We start from the raw sequence: 19812 nt of genomic DNA, 5'->3' as shown, positions 1-19812 counted from the left end.
GGTTTGCCTGAGAGCTCAGAGTGGACACAGCTGTAACAGCAGCTGTGGAATGCCAGGACAAAGTGATTTGTAAAGTTCTGGAGCTGTTTTAGGCCTGAATGTTGGATGGATCGGTGTCCCAGGTGAGACTGCCACAGGTAAGATGTGAGTGGAACAGAGACCTTTGGTGGAGGTTGAGGTACCTCATGAAGCCTCAGATGAGAAAGGGGCACAGCTTGCAGGACGCCTTGAGGGAGAGGATCGTGATGGAGGGAGAGAACAGGGTACTGTTGCTGATGTGGGAGGAACAGAAATACCACTGGAAGGTTCAAGATGGAGAAGAGCCTGAGCTGGTCTCACCTTACTGTCTTCTTCAAGCCAGCTTTGGGTTGCATTCCCCTTGCCAGCGAGTGCCCTCACTGTTGTTGCTGGGTTTCACGAGGCTCTGTACACCCCTGCTGCTGGGTGTTCCCTCTGCACAGCTGGGAGAGGGGAGCCTGAGGAGCACAGGGCCACAGCAGCACCTGCTTTGTTTGTAGCTTGGATTTGGGAACAGAATCATGTGGCTCTGGCCTGTCCAAACAGGCAAGACCAAACTGTAGAACAGTACTGCTAAAATTCCGGGGTGGTCTAGTATAATCTCTGAAGATTTGACTTTCTTATGCAGCAGGGTGTTTCCTTCTTTTTGGGATTGATAATCACATTGTTTTCTGGACTCCAGAGTAATGGTTAATGAAATGCTCTGCTGAGAAGAAATGCTTTTTCATGACATGTGCCTGTGGAGTGTCAGGAGCTGCTGTTCTCAGTCCGATTGCTCTATAAATGTTGGTTAATTTTCTTTGGCTGGCTGAGGCTAGGAGCAGTTCAGCTGTAAGCGGGGTGCAGAATGAACACCTGACTTTGCCATGTCCCTTAACCTTTCCGACTTTGTGGCAGCCCATCACTCCTGAAGAATGCTGCTCTAATGCCAGTTTAATCCCTCAGCAGTGAGCTGCAGGTGTGAAGCCAGGCTCTCCTGTCTCTCCTCGGTACCCCTGCCATGTGCTGTGTTCCTCTGCGCCTCTCCTGCCCCTGCCCTGCCCAGGTTTATAGATTTATGTATATACACAAATAAAAGTATGTAAATGTCTATAGTATTTCCAGCTTTGATGGATCTGTGTTAACTAGTGGATGTGTTTGCTGAGTCATGCTACCATTGCGTTATTCTGACAGTGCAATGAAATGGATTAAAAAAACCAAAAGTTTTGGCTAATTTTTGTTAAAATACCCCCAGCTGTACTCAGGGTAGGGTGCTTGGGCTAAAGGGCAGAAGTAGAATATTCTGGCGGTGATGACCCTGTGAAAATAACTCTGGAGGTGCAGGTTTAGCCAGGGTAAATCTGCGAAATCTCTCTGGGATTATTGATGTGCAAATGAGGGTCCTCGCTGGAGTGAAATATCAGCACAGCTGAGGGGTCACCTGGGGAGTGAGGGAGCGCCTTCACCTCAGCCAGAGTTTGGCTCTGAATGATTGGCCTGATAGCGTCAGGGGCTGCGAATAAAAAGCATTTGCACTTCTCTGGGTCCCTGCATGTGTGAAAACACTGAGACTGTAGGGAGATGCTGCTTAATTAATGCGTTTGTAGGAACTAGCCGACGTGTTTATCTTGCAGCAGGGTGTGCCCCAGCAAGAGATGGTCTCTAAAGGTGCACATCCTCAGACCCAGGCTTCTCTGCAACCCAGAATAAAGAAATGAGTTTTTAAAATTCGTGTAAAAAAAAACTGGGAAAACCAGGAAAAAAAACACAGCCTTTTTTTTTTAAGGGAAAAAATAGGACTTTTGTGGTGATAACCCAGCCAAAGATTTGTTTTTGGAAATGTTTGTTTTGGTTGGCTGGAGTGTTCTGCAGAAACTCTGAACAGGCAAGCTGTGTAATATTTAACCAGTTACTAAAAAGCATTTGAAAATGATTAGCAGTCGGTGATCTCATCGTGGCTGTGAGTTCCTCGCAGAGATTGCGGCGCAGCTCTGGGGCAGAGCGATGTTTGTTTGGAGAGCAGGGGGTGCTGCGGGTTCCCTGGGGCTGGGCTGGGGACAGGAGCCGTGTCCTGGTGCCACCGGGGACTGGGGACGGGAGCCGTGTGTGTTTGTATGTGAAATGTGTGAGAAGCCACGGTAATTCATCTGAGCATCTTGAGCAGATACCTGTGCACGCCTGGTTCGTGTGCGGTGAAACTGAGCCCGAGCATTGCCCTGAGCAGCTCAGGGCCTGCAAACCCCCGTGCTCATTGCCTGTACAGCAAGGAAATGTGTGTAGCATAATAAAATAACACCTTTGTTTGTATGTGAAATGTGTGAGAAGCCACGGTAATTCATCTGAGCATCTTGAGCAGATACCTGTGCACGCCTGGTTCGTGTGCGGTGAAACTGAGCCCGAGCATTGCCCTGAGCGGCTCAGGGCCTGCAAACCCCCGTGCTCATGGTGTGCTGCCTCTTGCCCGTGTGGAGCTGCACACCTCGCTGTGCAGGGGCTCCCAGGGCTGCCGTGATCAGTGAGCCACAGCCAGGGATTGGAGAAGGAGGGTTTTGCAGCGATGCTGCTGAGGCAGTTGCCTCCTGGTGAATTTATTTACTCCGCAAGGCAACAAATGATACGGAAAGATACGCCTGTGTCTTCAAAGGCACTGGGAAGTTGCAGATCAATTTATGAGTGTCTGTGCTTGCTTCGTTGTTTGAGTAAGCCGTGTGTCAGTGGGTTGCCCAAGACCCCTGTACTGATGCAATACCTGCACACAGCCTGAGCTTTTACACTGGGGCAAGTGCCTTCTGCCTCCTGCAGCCACTGGGAGGTTCTGCTGCCCACATGGAGTCTCTGCATGGTTTGTGTTGGAAAAGCCCTCTGCGATCATGAAGTCAAATCATTCTTCCAGCAGTGCCAAGGCCACCGCCAACCCAATGTGCCACATCTGCACAAATTCTAAATCCCTCCAGAGATGGGGACTCCACCACTGCCCTGGACAGTGCCAGGCAGCCTGTGCCAAGGCTGGACAACCCTTTCTGTGAAGGAATTTTCCCCATTATGCAACCTGAACCTCCGCTGGTACGGCTTGATGCTGTTTTCTCTTGTCCTGTCCCTGCTCCCTGGGAGCAGGCTGTTTTTATTTCTATATGACACTCATGCTTTGCTGCCTTTTCTTTTTATTACAAGAGCCAAGGGATTGGCTCTTCGTGCATGTGTCAGAGTTACTGACTGGGAGAAACTTCCAGGACACTTCACACTGTGTAGTTGCCTTTCGTGTAGTGTTTTCATTCTTACTCAGCAGTGCTGCGATTTTACTTTGTACACGAGTACAGAAGAACCAGTATCCCATCCTTCACTCTTCCTGTATTGTGGTCACTCTAATCTGAGGCATTTGGTCTTCCTGCGTGGCACTTTGACACATTTTTGGAGCTGCAAAGCATGGATGTGTGCCTTGTGCATTTGCAGGTGGGTACCAAATGGAGTTGGTGGCTGGTTTCCATCTTCTGAATTCTGGCAACCAGGTTTAGACCATAAGAAAGGGCTGCCCAAGGTTGTCGCTCTCTGACGCAAGGAATGCCTTTGTGGGGCTGCTTGGGGGCTGCACCTCCTTTGTGTGAGATTCAATTAAGGAGCAAGCTGTGAATTATTGCCTTTAAATGCACATTTCTCCTTCTGAAGACACAGCTGTGGATGAATTCAGCTCGTGTGTGGCTGTTGTGGATGGCACAAGTGCGATCCAGTATTATGGATGTTTTCTTTTGATAGGAATCTGGTGAGGTGCATGCAAAATATGTACAGCCCTTGGGCTCTTGGCTGGGGGCCACTGGGTCTGTCAGCGATATCTGGGTGCTTCTGATCTCATCTGGAAAGTCTGAGTGCTCTCATGTTCATGTTCCCATGTCTGTGTCATATGGAGATGAAATGCAGCCTGGAGTTCCTGCGCTAATGGCTCGGTGTCTGCTGTGGTCTGTGCTCAGTGCTGGCTCCGGGGACTGCAGGCCGCTTCCCAGCAGCCAGCGCCTGCGGGCTCCTTGTGGGGTTTCAGGTTGTCTGGCCTGGCTCTTCTCTGCCCTCTGGCTCCTTGCAGCTGCTGTCCCGACAGCCCCAGCACAGGACTTGGGCCCACACTGCTGTAAGGCCATGCAGGAATGATTTGGCAGGACACAGTTTTCTTAGGAGGAAAGGAGAGAGCAATATTAGCTGTGAAAGTGGAACAAGCACTGGGGTTTCAGGGTGGATTTTGCAGTGTTGGGACTTCATGACTACAGAGCATAAGGATTCTATAGACTCTGTTACCTGAACCAGTTGTGTGTTATGTTGGGTGTCTTTACCAAACATCTGATGGCTGTGTCCCCGCATCCCGAGCCCTGGGATGGCTGGATCCCCGCATCCCATACCTGGGATGGCTGTATCCCCGCATCCCGAGCCCTGGGATGGCTGTATCCCCGCATCCCGAGCCATGGGATGGCTGTATCCCCGCATCCCGTACCTGGGATGGCTGGATCCCTGCATTGGGATCCCTGCCCATGTTCCCGATGCCCTCTAGTGGCTCTTGCTGCCGTGCTGCGATTCCATAGGGCACGGCTTGCAGCTCAAATCAAATGGCAAAAGGAAAACCCCTTTTGTGTATTTTTGCTGGTTGCTTGTTAATTCCTCTTGATTTATCTGGGTTAAATCCCAACTCTTCCCTTAGGAAAAAAGTTCTTGTGAATTCAGGTACCAGATCGTAACTGGATATCTCATGGATCTTTAAATCCACAGCAATTTTCTGTGGGGTTTTATTAAATAATGTTTTGTTCCTTACATTAAAATATATATTTTCTTTCTCTCTAAACAAGCAGTAACTGGAAGGGGTGTGCTTGCTGGTGTCACTAGAACCAGACTTAGGTGCTTATGTACATCCCTTAATTTCTTTGAAAAAGTAATTTTTTTTAAGCAGTGAGAACAGCACCTTTGAACTCATGCCCTCAAATAATTTTTGAGGGGAAATGAGTGTTTTGTAAAGGTGAGAGCCTGTCTCCCAGCTCCTTCCCTGCTCCAGTGTCCCAGCACAGCTGACCCGGTGTGGCTGGGCCGTGCCGAGGGCTGTGAGCCAAAATCCCGGCGTGTCCGGGGCTGCCCAGATGTGGTGTGGGGACACGGGCTGGGTGTGTTACAGCTGCTGCACAGGTGCACAGCTCTTCTCAGCAAAGGCAGAGGAGGTGTTCCTTGAGGATTTGGGGACAATGAACAGCTGGAAGAATGGCTTCATACAAGTAGCGTTTAAATGGAAATATTGGGCTTTTTTCCTTGGGAGGACCATGCATGGTGTGAAATGCATAAAATCTGTTAAAAGTCCAGTGTGGTTTGTTTGCCTCTTTGGGGGCCTGGGTCTGATTGCCATCCTCATCCTCCCTCTGAGACATACAGGGCAGGGGCTTATGTGTACAGATATACTTGTGTATATTTGTTTCTTTGTTTTTGGTAACTGAAATAAACTGGCTGAAAAGACACCAGGTAGGTCCATGCAGCTGGCTGAGTTTTCCTGGTGTTTGGGCTGGTGTGTGCTTCCCATGGCTTCAGTCCCACCCTGTGGCCAGCTCCCGGTCCGTGTGCTCAGCTCCTTCCCTGGGGAGCAGAGCTGGGCTCCTGCAGGGCCCTGCTGCTCTCCCTCAGCAGCTCTGGCAGGAGAGGGGCTGGAACGGCCGTGGGAGGATGCCCTGGAGAGGGGGTCGAGGTGTGGGGGTCTGGGGGCTGCCCCAGGTGTGTCAGCTCCCACCAGTGCAAAACAACCCATGCTGGTTTTACCTGGGCCAGGGGCTGCAGCCCTGAGTGACCTGGAAGAGCTGCCAGTGCTGCTGGCTAAGCTCTGAGGCTGCCCAGCAGTGCTGAGCTCACATTTTGTATCTTTGAAGCACCTTTTCCTTGAGCTGGGTGTCCCTGCTGTGTGAAGGGCTCTCCAGAGGGCCCTGTCCCTGCTGGGATGCCCTGGAGCGCTCCCCCGCTCCCATCCGTGTCCGTGCAGCCCCTGGGGTGGCTTTGGCTCTTTGAAGTGCCCTGTGTGCCAAGGAGGAGGGCAGGTGCCAGAGCCACCCCTGTCTGCCCCTGCAGAGTGGGCAGGCGCGGGGCCAGGGCTGCTCCAGGCTGTTGTGCCCAGGGCAGAGCAGGGATCCCAGCACCAGCCTGCCTTGGGAGCAGGGCACCGGCCCCTGGAGCTGATCTGGGACACTGATGGCTCCCTGGGATAGCTCTGCTCTGCTTCAAACTGCCTTGGGAGCAGGGCACCGGCCCCTGGAGCTGATCTGGGACACTGATGGCTCCCTGGGATAGCTCTGCTCTGCTTCAAACTGCCTCCCTGGATTGCTCCTGCTGTTTAACTCTCTGACTGTGTTCCCAGCACGACTGTGGTGGGTCAGGTATCAGCAGGGCTTACAGGTGCCTTGGTGCATCCAGGACAAGGGGAAAAGCTTCCTTGGGGAATGGGTCTTTGGAAGGGAGAGTGTCATTCTGGGAGGTGAGGTGGTCAGCCCTGCCTGGGCCTTTCTGTGAAGGTGAACACTGAGTACTTGGGTTAGAAATCTCTGATCATTTTAACTGATGACGAATCAATTACTGGAAATAAATACAGAAGTAATGGCTTGGCTTTCATCACTGAGCACTTAAGAAGTGCTGATGATTTGAAAAGGTACAACAGAAGAGATCTGAAGGAAAATGGCAATATCAGATTTATTTTCAATTTTCATCTGCTTCAATTAGAATTCAATCTGAAAAATGAAGCCAAATACCTGCACACGAGGAGCATTTTGTTCCATATGACTAGGCCAGAGAGTATCTGCAGGAATCAACCAGCACAGGACAGACAAACCATTCTGAGTCACCTGCCCTTTCTGTTGTGTTAAATCCTAAGAAACTGCAGAAGAGTTTCTTTTCAGAGGCCTTGTTGCACAGTAGAAAGTGGAATAAAGAGTGGTCTGTATTTCCGTGTAAAGACCAAGTTTCATGGCAAAGATTGGAAATACAAAGGCAAATTCACTCCTTTATTTCCTGTTTTAGAGGGAGCGTGTGCCTCTGCTTTATGCTGGAATCAGCCAGGACTGTTGCACAAGGTGTAGTTACCTGTCTTCAGCAGCAGGGAACTGGGCTTGGGCCCTCGAAAGGAAAATCCTGGGAGAGGCAGCTTAAACTGGGAAATTGCTCTTCAGAGAGCAGCATCTTCCTTAAACACATCTCAGTCTTTTTCTTGCCATCCAGCAATGGGTTTTGCTGGTTGATAGAAGTTATTCTGAAGTTATTCCAGTTCTGCTGGAGATCTTTTCTGTTTCCCCTCCAAGCCCAGATAATACAGTTTTACAGACCACCTTCTCAGTTTAACAATAATTTAGCTTTCTAGGAACTGGTTTAAAGAATGTATCATTGATATTACATGCCTGCTTGGTACTGGAGAGTTCATATTTCCCTACGACAAACCTCTGTACCTACATGGTAGTTGCATGTGATGTCTCTGTGAATCTAAAAAGATGTTGCAGTAAATGCGTGGATTTTATAAGTGAAGGAAATTATTTAGGAAACAAGACAGTTAAAAAGGAGTCCAGTCAACGCTGGGTTGTGTTTCGTGTAAGGAACTGATGAAAGGCTGAACACTGCTTTTGGGGTGGTTGCACTTTTAGCCAGCAGTGAAAGCATACGTAACTCTGGTGTCTCTCCTTTCTGCAGCTCCAGGGTGGTTGATGGAGTTATGATTCTCCCTGTGCTGATGGTGATGGCGTTCCCATCTCCGAGCTGGCAAGGTGCGTGTTGTGTGGGGTCAGAATGTCCAGTGTGGTGCTTGGTAACTCTCCCATGATTGCTCCAGTGAGCCATTGGCTTTGGAAAGTGACTTCTGTAACTGGTTTACACAGCTGTGTGCAGGTGAAGCTTTTGTGACACGCAGCGTGTTTAAGGTTTGCCTCAGAAAAAGGAAATAGTATTTCCACTGCCATGGAAAGGAAGGAATGGTTCATTTCTAGATGTCTTGGATGTTCTGAGACATGAGCCCCTGAGAGATGTGTACTCACCACTTCACAAACAGCCTTTGGAAGCCATCGAGTAAAGGCTTTCTGGGAGTCACTTAGTTTTCTCAGTTTTACATTTTAACTTACTTGAGAGATCTCTGTGTCTGCTGTGGCATATCTTTGTCACGCTGAAATAGCTGAATTACAATCGTTACCTCCTACTTAGCGGTTCTTCAGCACTACCTGAAAACAACATCACTTCCCTTAAGCAAATTTTATTGTCTTATGATTTTGTTACCTCTAACTGAAGCTGTGAAGAGCAGGATGATGTTTTTTCCTGGGCCCTTCCCTTTTGCAGACGATGAACGGAAGCTCAAGATGGTGCCCTACGAGTGTGTGTGTGAAGGCATCTCCTGTGGGAACGGGGACCGGTGCCAAGGCCAGCGCTGCTTCGCTTCCCTGAGCATTAATGACGGGGCCAAGGTCTACCAGAAGGGCTGCTTCCAGGTCTATGAGCAGCGGAAGATGACCTGCAAAACACCCCCGTCCCCCAACCAGGCCGTGGAGTGCTGCCAGGGGCACCTGTGCAACATGAACATCACCGCCCAGCTGCCCTCCTCCAAAGGTGAGAGAGAGCTGAGTGCTGCAGGGGTGCCTGCTGAGAAACAGGGGGGCTGGCTTTGTGCTGTGCTGGGAGAGGGATGGCCCCAGTGCCGGCTGAAGGGAGGCACGGGGTGTGTGCCCTTGTGCTGTGCCGGCTGAAGGGAGGCATGGGGTGTGTGCCTTGGTGCTGTGCCGGCTGAAGGGAGGCACGGGGTGTGTGCCTTGGTGCTGTGCTGGGAGAGGGAGGCACGGGGTGTGTGCCCTTGTGCTGTGCTGGGAGAGGGAGGCACGGGGTGTGTGCCTTGGTGCTGTGCCGGCTGAAGGGAGGCACGGGGTGTGTGCCTTGGTGCTGTGCTGGGAGAGGGATGGCCCCAGTGCCGGCTGAAGGGAGGCACGGGGTGTGTGCCTTTGTGCTGTGCTGGGAGAGGGAGGCACGGGGTGTGTGCCTTGGTGCTGTGCCGGCTGAAGGGAGGCACGGGGTGTGTGCCTTTGTGCTGTGCTGGGAGAGGGAGGCACGGGGTGTGTGCCTTGGTGCTGTGCCGGCTGAAGGGAGGCACGGGGTGTGTGCCTTGGTGCTGTGCTGGGAGAGGGATGGCACGGGGTGTGTGCCTTGGTGCTGTGCCGGCTGAAGGGAGGCACGGGGTGCCTTTGTGCCCTGGTGCCCACCCTGGGCCTGCTGGCACAGCCCTGATGCCCATGGGTGCGCTGCTCTGTGTGGCTGGGGCAGCGAGGGGGCTGCCCTGTGGGGTTAGGGTCAGGATGGAGGCACTGCCTGTGAGGAGTGGCTCAGTGCAGCGGGGGCTGTGCTGTTCCACAGGGAGTGCATCATCCTCCATGCAGGTGTGCTCACACCTGGCTGTGGCACAGCCTCTCTGTCACGGGTGAGCATCGAGGTTGGGTTGGTGTCAGTGCTGATGGGCTTAAAGACTTTCTCTGGGAATCTGCAAAATTGTATTTTCTCTCTTTTCACACTTTTTCCCTTCCCCCCTCTTTTCCAAGGGCAAACCTTTCAAGGAGAAGCTGCAGGTTACAGCATGGAAACACTAATCATCGTTATCCTGGCCCCTGTGGTGGTGTTGATAGTTTTCTCTGCAGTAGCTGTGCTGATCATACGGAGAATACAGAAGAACCACATGGAGAGGCTCAATTCCAGGGATGCAGAGTATGGCACAATCGAGGGCCTCATTGCCTCCAACGTGGGGGACAGCACGCTGGCAGTAAGTGACCCACCTGTGTGCAGGGTGGCAGTTTTGCTCACGTCCTAGCTCCCCTCTCCTCCTCCTGTGTGCCCACGTCACTGAGGGCATGTTTTGCTGCTGGGGATGCCACTTGGCCTCAGGACGTGAGCGGTGCTGTTCCTGTGCTCCCAAAGCTGTAGTATTGATGAATTTTAACCAAAGACGGATTGGGCAAGTGTAGGTCCTTTGACCTGGGGGATTGCTCTGTACTGTTCCTGTTCCTGGAAACAGTGTCAGCCTGGCTGCTGGGGGGCCTGAAGTGATGGGAGAGGTGAAGAACTGTGCTGCATGTGTGATATACAACAGTCTGAAGGGCTGGAAAAGATGTGATGCTAGGTGAGAAAGAAAATACAGATAATTTTGATGTTTAAAACCTTCAGGCCTGACTGCCATGACCTCGGTAGCTGGACTCTGGGATGGCTGGGATATCAGTGGCATTTGCTGATGGAGAGCAGTGGGAGTTCTAAGAAATGTGTCATTCTTACTCAAAGCTCAATTTTCAGAATATGCTCTTGCTCATGCGGTCTCTGGAAAGTATAATGAGCTGGGAAGTGTTCCCTTTCTGCAGGTGACTGTCCCTTCCCCCTTCCCTGAGGCCAGAGCACAGATGTCCCAGCAGCTGTCCCTCCCTTTATCTGAGCAGAGCAAGTAAAGCTTCGGGCACATGGAGTGTGTTTCTGAAGCAATGCAGAGTTTATTCTCCTTGCATTGCTGAGATAAAATGCCCCCAACATTAACAGGCTGGAAAACGTTTTCTATTTTGGTGCTGTCCCACCATAACGTGCTTTCACTGCAAGGCTGTAGAGTGCCCTGTGTCTGTTGATATTTGTTTTTCCTTTTTTTTTGCAACGCCTCTGGCTCTGTTTAATGCGCCCACAAATCCTGATATTCCACTGGTTTGGAACAGGCAGTCCTGATGTGTCCACCATGGCCCAGGCATGTGTGCAGCTGGTGATCCTAAAGCACCGACTTCCAGCTTTTACCAGCTCCTCCGTCTTATCTGTGCAAGGTCGTTTCAAGCCATTTACAGACTTTTTGTACTTCCAGTTATTTAATGTTGCTTGGAAATGCTGATAAAACCTGCAAAGAAAAAAATCGAAGTTCTGTTTCAAAGAGCTGGGGGGAGCTGGGAGCTGTCGGGCCCTGTGAGCCAGTGCTGCTGCTCTGCCTCCCAGTGTGGCTGAGGCACTAAAGGTAATTGGTAGCTCCTGTGCCCAAACGTTCATCTAAGCAGCCACTCTCCTAGATTCCAGATTTTTCTTCTCCATTGTGTTTTAAGTCGCTGGTTTTGTCACACATTAGATAAGTTTGCATTTAGGATTAGTCTCTGCAGTGTAGCAAGTGCTTAAAGCCCTAAGCTGCTTAGTGGAAGGAGCTCTGGCCTCTTCAAATCTTGTTTTTACAGTTGCTGTAGATAAGTTTGGGGATGGCTTTTTGTTGTCGTTGCTTTTGTGTTGCCTCTGATGCAAGCAGGAAGGAAAATGAGCCCTTAGTTGGGTTAAAAAGTAAAGTAGTCTCTGCCACTCCCAGATTCTTTTTATTGAGCGCTTGTTAAGAGGTTCTTAGAAGAAGTGAGGTTTCGTGGATATCTGGTCCAAGCGCAGCAATGCAGTTTTCTGGAAATAATAGAAAGTTGATTACACTTATTTTCCTTTGTAAAGAAAGAGTCTAACAATAGTTGTTAATGCTTTGAACTAATACAAAACTCCTGGCTGTAAAAGTAGCTGGGCATTAGCATTTTACAAGGCTAATGGGATTTTAACATTCTGTCAGGATCTCACTCATGTTTATTATAAGCTTACAGCTCAAAGTCTGCTTTCTATGCACTAAAAATACCAGAAACTGATAAAGCTTTTAAGAAAGATTTGTTACAGAAGTTTTTCTGGAGTATCAATGGCAAATCTTGTGTAGGTGATGCTGGAAAATCCCTTCACCTCGTTTATTTGAAAACTGGTTTTGGTTTTAAATCCTGCACCAAGCTGGAGTAGGTGTCAGAAACAGAACTGAGAGGACATAAGGTAAGTAAAAGAAGAGTGAAGTGCTGAAAAAGGGCAGAATCTCATGACAGAGGATAGCTGGTATGCCAGGAGTGGGCTTCCAGTGCACAACAGACATCTGTTGTCATGTATTTATTACTCTTATTAAAGAAATAATGACTGACTAAGCAAATGCTCTTTGACCCTGAGTGACCAAATGGCATCCCCAGAGCCAGAGATACCCCTGAGCTTTAACCTAGCTTGTCCTTGGTGCGTGTAAACAGGGAGATGGGTCCTAAACTGCTGCTTTTCCTTCTGAACAGGATTTGTTGGACCATTCCTGCACATCTGGAAGTGGCTCTGGACTTCCCTTCTTGGTGCAAAGAACGGTGGCTCGCCAGATCACACTTGTGGAGTGTGTGGGTCAGTGTCTTCTGGCTCTTTCGTTTTTTGTAGGGCTTTAGTGTTCATTTTAAGGATTCGTTACATTTTTCTTCAGCATATTTTTATTATTAATTGAGTAGTGTTAATTGAGTTTAGGAGGCATTTGGGTCAAAGATACCTGGAGGCATTGGCATTGAGCCAGGGTGCTGTGCAGGCACTGAAGAGGCGAGGAAGCTCTTGGGCTAAAAAGCTTGGCTTGCAGACAGTATGTCCTGATCTCCACAGGACGGGGCTTGATTTTGGTGGGGCTGGTGGTTTTTAATCCTTTTTTTGTTTGTGCATGGGTTTGGGCTTTTGTTTTCTTTAAATCTTCATTTTGCAAGGGGCGATGATGGAATAGAAATGTAAGGGCTGTATCCCCAGCATTACATTTCCTTCCTGTCCTCCTTGCTGCAGAGCTCAGAGCTCTGTGTTGTGCACACCGACCTTGCCATGTGCTGCCTAAGCCACTTTGGTTGCTGGTGGTGAATGGTGCCGCCTCCCAGTTGGAGCCCTCTGTGCTGCGGGGGTGTGCAGGGAGGGGAGAGCCACACTCACCGGGCTTGGGGCAGAGCAGGCAGGGACAGTGAGGGGCGCTGGAGCACAGCTGGCTCCAGCGGTGACAGGGGCACACAGGGGAGGTCACACCATGGCGTGGTACTCGCTCAGGGCAGTGGGGTTCTGCCTGCTGAGGGCTGCTCGTTAGCTCACAGCTTCCCCTGTGCTTTCCCCACCAGGAAAGGGCCGTTACGGAGAAGTGTGGAGGGGGCAGTGGCAAGGAGAAAACGTTGCTGTGAAGATCTTCTCTTCTAGGGACGAAAAGTCCTGGTTCAGGGAAACCGAGCTGTACAACACCGTGCTGCTGCGGCACGAGAATATTTTAGGTAAGTGGGACAAGCGCATTCTGTGTCCTGGTGTGTCTGGTGTAAGGGTGAGTTACCTGGACAGGTAGCACTGCACGCTCAGCAGGCAGCTGGCAGTCTCTGGGTTCTTGTGTTGTGGTAGATGGCTGGAGAGGAATTCCCAGGGAGAGACTGGCAGGAGGGGCCGAGTCCCACACGGGGAGGGTGCCACAGCAGCTGTGACCTGCTGCCCTGCCGGATTCCAGCAGGAAGCACTGAGCCAGCCGGACGGGCCAGCTGTTGGCAGCTGAGCACACAGCAAGCAGTGGAGCTGCCACAGAGCCCTGCAGCTCTCCTGGCAGAGTCCTGCCCATGTGTCAGCTCTGGTGGAGCTGTGCTGGGTTGTAATCTCAGTTTCCCTGCAGAAATGGAGGGAGAAAAGGTGGGGAGGAGTTTATAATGAGATTTGGGGATTTGAATACTTTTCCTTATGGCTAAGTAAAGTGCAACATGAATCCAGTATTTTCTTCTGTTTAACTGTTCTGCTCAGGGTAAATTCTTTTGGTGTTTAAACTTCAGTTATAGCTGCATGATGTGTCTTTTTCACTGTAAATAGGAAAGTAAATGCGCCTTGTGCATCACTCATACCTCATGTGCTTGGTTCTGAGAACTGGGAAAGTGGCTTTGTTGTGTTGAGCCATGTCTGAGGTTTAAGCAGCCCTTTGATTCGTGATAGACGTGCCCTTCTGTCACTGGTGTGCCCCCTCTGCAAATAAAAGCAGCAGCACATTTTGAGTGCTGACACTGCCTCGCCCAAAATCTGTCTTCAGTCAGTTTTCCTTTGGCTCCTTATTCTTGCTTCCTGTCAGAGAATGTTCCCTGGCTCTCTAGCTCACTCTGCCAGACATTTGTGTGTTTCCTGAAGCAGTTCCTTTCTTACTACAAAAATAATTTGGTGGCCTCCTGAAATGTGAATTATTGAACTTCCCTTCCCAAGAGAGCAAGTGACTTGGCTGAAGTTACATTGCATATTTTCCTTGGTGCTCTGCCTGTGTTTAGTCTTTCTTGATGACTGTCAAATTTGTTGGCTATTTTAGGGACTTTTTTTTTAGATGCAATATTAAACAATATCACAGATTACAGAAATGTCACATTGTGCACAAGTCTGACTTTAGGAGAGAAGGCAGTGGGTGTTCTTTCTGACAAATGTATGTGAGCTTTTTATAAGCATGATTTGTTCCTTTGACTTGGGAATAAAACTTTTGTTCCCAGGTAAAGCTGTTGAGATCACTATGTGGATATATGCAGAGGTGACAGGAAGGGAGCTTCCCCTGAATTTGGGGTTCAGTTTTAAGACATGACGTTTTTGAAGGCAGTTCTTGAGCAGAAAATTTTCTGTTTCTTCCTGGAGATCATTAAGGTTGGGCCACCCATTTTAACCCTTTTCTCAGCAGTCTGCACTAGCTGCCTGTGGACTCTGAAAATGGAAATGGTTATTCCTGGCTTGAGGTTTGGGGTGTTTCTGCTTTCCAGTGTGACCCTCTCAAGTGGCAGCAGCGAATGTTCTACAGACTTGGGGTCTTTCTGCTTGACTGGGAACTTCCCCACCCCCAGACCCTTAAAAAAGAAGGAAAAATAATATTTTTAATGTGTGTGGTCCTAACAAGTAGTTTTTTGATGTGACTGACAAATATGTAAAGGCTTCTTGTGAATAGATGTGAGTTAGGGTTCCAGCCTTTGCTGTCACCACAGCAGTACCTGCAGTCATCTGCAGTGCAGTTGTAATTAAACACGCCGTGCATTGCAAGAGGGGCCAGCAGCATGATTCACCTTGTCACAGGATATCCAGAGCTGGAGGGACCTGCGGGGATCATCGAGTGCAGCTCCTGGGTGGATGGAGTGTGGGGTCACACCCAGCACCTCGGCATTATCAGCACCTGCTCTGCCTAGCTGAGCTGCTTTTCTCGGGACTCTTGCAGGAGCTCTGTCCGTTCATTGTCGTGTTTCTCCTCCTTCCTCTCCTGCAGGCTTTATTGCATCCGACATGACTTCCAGGAACTCGAGCACGCAGCTGTGGCTGATCACGCACTACCACGAGATGGGCTCTCTGTACGACTACCTGCAGCTGACCACGCTGGACACGGTGAGCTGCCTGCGCATCGTGCTGTCCATCGCCAGCGGCCTGGCGCACCTGCACATCGAGATCTTCGGCACGCAGGGCAAGCCGGCCATCTCGCACCGCGACCTCAAGAGCAAGAACATCCTCGTCAAGAAGAACGGGCAGTGCTGCATCGCCGACCTGGGTGAGTGCGGCCCCGCTGCTGCCGAGCCGGGGGCTGGGGGCTGCGGCTGGGGGAGTGAGGGGTGCTGTGGGCCTGGGGGGGCGTCTGTGAGCCCGCAGCGAGCCCTGTCCGTGTGTCCACAGTGTCCTGTCTGTGAGCCCTGTCCGTGTGCCCACAGTGTCCTGTCTGTGAGCCTTGTCTGTGACCCCTGTCTGTGAGCCCTGTCCATGTGCCTGCAGTGTCCTCTGTCTGTGAGCCTCGTCCATGTGCCCACAGTGACCGCTGTCCATGTACCCACAGTGTCCTCTGTCTGTGAGCCCTGTCCATGTGCCCACAGTGACTGACCCCTGTCCGTGTCCCCTGTCCGTGTCCCCTGTCCCTGTCCCCTGTCCCTGTCCCCTGTCCCTGTCCGTGTCCCTTGTCCTGTCCGTGGTCCGCAGTGATCCCTGTCCGTGTCCCCTGTCCCTGTCCTGTCCGTGGTCCGCAGTGATCCCTGCCCGTGTCCCCTGTCCCTGTGCCCTGTCCCTGTCCTGTCCCCGGCGCTGCCGCTCCCCCGCGGGCGCTCCCCGCAGTGCCCGGCGCGGCCGCCAGGTGGCGCCTGCAGCCCAGCCGCGCTTTTGGGGCCGTTGCGCGGTTTCCGTTGCTCGATCCCATTGCCGGATCCCCGGGGATGCAGGGCTTGGAGCTCATCTCTGAAACAGCGTGTGTGCTCCCGCAGACAGGCTGAGCCGTGCTCGCTGTCCCCCTGCCGTGGCTCTGCCAGCTCGAGGCGTGCAGAGCCCTCTGTGGGCCCAGAAGCGAGCTCCCTGGCACCAGCTGGTTTGGAGCTGAAGCACGATGCACGATGCACGGGTGATGAGGAGCAGTCACAGCAGGGTGGCATGTTCACACCTTGGAGGGATGTCTGACAGTAACTTTTTTTTTGCTTTTCTCTGCAGACAAGGGAGGAGATAGCAGTAGAACTGTATTGGGGCGCCGTTGCCTGGGCAAAAAGTGTATCAGGAGATGGGAATTTTTACATAATAATTCTACTGCATAGTTTCTGTCACTTGTGCCTGAGGGACTTGAGATACAGATGGGGAAAACATGAAAGCCACATACTTGGGCCTCTGGAAGTTTGATGTGAGAATAGTAACAAATGCAGCAGTAAGCTGAAAATACAAAGTGTGAGAGACTGCCTTTTAAATAAATTTGTAGTTCACTCTGAGGAGGTGCAGCATGTCCAGGCATTGATTGACATGGCACTGGTATAGTGAAATCTATTACACTATTTATCTTCAGGTTTCAGAGGTCTGAGAGATTTTTCTAAGAGAGCACAGCAGTAAACACCTCCTGATTAGTTCTTGTGGTGGTTAAAATAGCTATTTTTTAAAATGTGACCTCCTCAGATATATACCTGTCACATTTTTTCTATGTTCCTCCTTCGTAAGGGAAACTCACCAAAGAATTCGTTGCTTCTGGCATGCATTCCTGCCTTCCTTCTGTGAGGCTCTGTCTTGTTTCCACCCTCTGGTCCTTTCCTGTGAGGATCTGGAGCTGGGGCTGCTGTGGCACCCCAGGGTCAGGAGCTGCAGGAGCAGCAGAGGCTGGCTCAGGGTGCTGTGTGACAGAGCCCAGCATGGACGTCCCTCATTCCTGCCCAGTCTGCCAGCTGGGGACGTTCTGCCTTTGTCCTGCCAAAGCCGTGCAGGTGCCTGGTTGGGCCTGAGCTGGGCAGCTCTGTGGGGCAGCACGCAGGCCTGGGAGCTCCACGGGCCCTGTCACACCCTGGGTCCTGTTTGGGGGCTGGTTCTGACAGCAGCAGCTGCTCCACGGGCCCTGTCACACCCTGGGCCCTGTTGGGCCAGGTGTCTCTCAGCAGGAGCTGCCCCTGGATCCGTGTCACACCCTGGGTCCCGTTGGGCCCTGCTGTCTCCCAGCAGGCGCTGCTCTGCCATGGGCTCAGTGCCCCCAGCCTGCAGAGCCCCTGGCTGGGCAGGCTCTGCTGCCCAGCTCCCGCGCAGCAGGGATGTCTCTGTGATGGTCACAGCGCTCTGTCCTGGCCCCCTGCTCGCTCTGGGGTGTGTGGGTGCTCACTGGCCTCCCTCAGCTGCAAACCTTGACCTGTCAGCCTCTGCCATCCGTTTTGCTCAGTTTGGGTGAAGTTTTAGGATTTTTATCAAAGTGTTCTCCGAGGTCCTGATGGTTTTCAGAGTTGGCCAGGAAATGTGGTTTCTGACCTTTGTTTGCTGTTGCAAGCTTTTTTTAAGGAAAAATTATAAACCATACATACTGTATAATATAATCTAATATTAATTTTAAATAGCACATAGAAGTGTGTGTGCCGGTATTTGACAGAAGTACTTGGATCTGGGAGCAGACTTCTTCTCTTCAGTCTAGGGTCACGAGATGGTGCATAAGGTGTCCCTAAGAAGGACGGGGACAAACATTTCGGCAGTGCTTGTTGTGGTGGGCCAAGGGGAGATGGTTTGAAACTGAAAGAGGGTCTATTTCCATTAAATGTAGGAAGTGTTTTACAGTGGGGGCGGGCAGGCCGTGGCACAGAGCAGCTGTGGCTGCCCCTGGATCCCTGGCACTGCCCAGGGCCGGGCTGGGAGCACCTGGGACAGTGGAAAGTGCCCCTGCCGTGGCAGGGTGAGAGTGGATGAACTCTAAGATCCCTTCCAACCCAAAGTATTCTGTAATCTTTTTAGAGGGGCCATAAGCATATTCTTATCAGCTTGAAATGTCTTGGAAGTGCATTTGAATTGTAGAAAAGTGTTTTTCAAATTTTTATTACTTTAAAGAACAGACTGTTCTTTGGAAAGAAAGGCAAATGAATGGTCTGGTGCTAGGTTAGTTTTTGTGGGACTGAGGTAAAAAGCCTTTTAAGGTTCACCTAAAATAAACTCCTGTTAAATGTAAATAGTATATGTCATTCTTAGAAGATTTGTGGAGGAAATTAGGGAGAGTTTGCGTCGCCCTCTCTGTCGCTCGGCTCTGCCATGCACCCACTGCTCCCCAATTTGCAGTGCTCTCTGTTTACCGTGGCCAAATGAGTGCTCTGTGCCTTTCCAAATTTACAGTAATTTGGTCCCTCACATAATGTTCTCTGCTTAAATGTTTAGTAATTAGTAGAAACCAGGTAGAGTGGTTTTGTCTGACTCATTTTAGATCTGCTTGAGGATGTTTATTTTTCAAGCTGCTGCAAATACGGTGTTTTTGTTTTCCAGCTTTATTTTTTTAACTTGTGTGTATCCTTCGTGCAGTGTTTTTCTTCTCCTTTCCCCACAGTTCTGGTGTATCCACCTACCCAAAAGGTCTATAAATAAACTTGAATGCTGTGTAGAATTGTTTTGTTCTAAGCAGCAGCTGTTTGGCCTCTGCGTATCCGTGCCCGGAGCGCTGGGGACATCCAGTGGCTGCAAAACACTTCATGGCAATGTTTTGCAAGAGTGCAATAAAATGCTCGATGGTAATCCCTTGGGAGATACCGGGCCTGTCTGTGGCCCCTGGGGCTGGTTTTGCCGGCAGGGTTGGAGCTGACCCCGCTGGTCTTTGGACAGTTGTGCCCTTGGCTCCTCTTTGCCAAAGCCTCTGACGGGGTCGCTGCTGCAGCTGAAGGGGACCTGACAGCGCCTTGTTTTGGTGTCCCGCAGGCCTGGCAGTGATGCATTCCCAGAGCACGAACCAGCTGGACGTGGGCAACAACCCCCGCGTGGGCACCAAGCGCTACATGGCCCCCGAGGTGCTGGACGAGTCCATCCAGGCCGACTGCTTCGACTCCTACAAGCGCGTGGACATCTGGGCCTTCGGGCTGGTGCTCTGGGAGGTGGCCAGGCGCATGGTCAGCAACGGTGAGTGTGAGTGTGAGTGTGAGTGCTGGGCTGCCCTGGCTCCGGAGAGCTCACGGGCTGGTGCACAGCCGGGCACCTGGAACGGGCTGGGCACCGCAGCCGGGCACCTGGAACGGGCTGGGCACCTGGAACGGGCTGGGCACCGCAGCCGGGCACCTGGAACGGGCTGGGCACCTGGAACGGGCTGGGCACCGCAGCCGGGCACCTGGAACGGGCTGGGCACCTGGAACGGGCTGGGCACCGCGGCTGGGCACCTGGAACAGGCTGGGCACCGCAGCCGGGCACCTGGAACGGGCTGGGCACCTGGAACGGGCTGGGCACCGCAGCCGGGCACCTGGAACGGGCTGGGCACCTGGAACGGGCTGGGCACCACAGCCGGGCACCTGGAACGGGCTGGGCACCGCGGGGCTTTACCCCTGAAACGCTGGGCAGGCTCTGGCTGTGCTGGGGGCAGTGAGGATCCTGCTGCCACGCCTGTCAAGGCAGAGAACAGAGTCCCTGCTCGTTCCAAGGCCTGCTGGGACAGAATTCATATCAAATAGCTAAGTTAAAGTTTTAGATCACAAGGTCTCTATCCTCCTTCCTTGTGCCATTAAACCATAGTGAATGTTTGTAGGTGTCTGTTTCTCATGACAAACCCTGTAAAAGGCAGAAAGAAAG

The 19812-nt window shown here is 51.4% G+C and overlaps 1 protein-coding gene across 3 annotated transcripts in view; it reads left to right on the top strand.

The window, feature by feature from the left end:
* Positions 1–19812, top strand: part of ACVR1 (activin A receptor type 1) — a 47255-nt gene that overhangs the window by 19340 nt on the left and 8103 nt on the right. For 2 of the 3 annotated variants that reach the window (XM_054278097.1, XM_054278098.1), the window contains exons 2-8: positions 7675–7748; positions 8311–8577; positions 9555–9772; positions 12093–12192; positions 12930–13076; positions 15062–15337; positions 18955–19152. In XM_054278097.1, coding sequence (XP_054134072.1) covers positions 7697–7748; positions 8311–8577; positions 9555–9772; positions 12093–12192; positions 12930–13076; positions 15062–15337; positions 18955–19152 — 1258 coding nt within the window. In that variant the 5' untranslated portion in view covers positions 7675–7696. Of the gene's footprint in view, positions 1–3409; positions 3448–7674; positions 7749–8310; positions 8578–9554; positions 9773–12092; positions 12193–12929; positions 13077–15061; positions 15338–18954; positions 19153–19812 lie in introns of those variants that run through there. The other variant, XM_054278096.1, reaches the window with a different exon arrangement.

Source organism: Melozone crissalis, unplaced genomic scaffold (genome assembly GCF_028551555.1).
Source record: "Melozone crissalis strain CALT ecotype California unplaced genomic scaffold, PUWL_Pcris_2 ptg000023l_1, whole genome shotgun sequence".
Taxonomy (NCBI): Eukaryota; Metazoa; Chordata; class Aves; order Passeriformes; family Passerellidae; genus Melozone; species Melozone crissalis.
The sequence above is the reverse complement of the archived record's forward strand: the minus strand, read 5'-3'. Positions and strand labels throughout refer to the sequence as shown.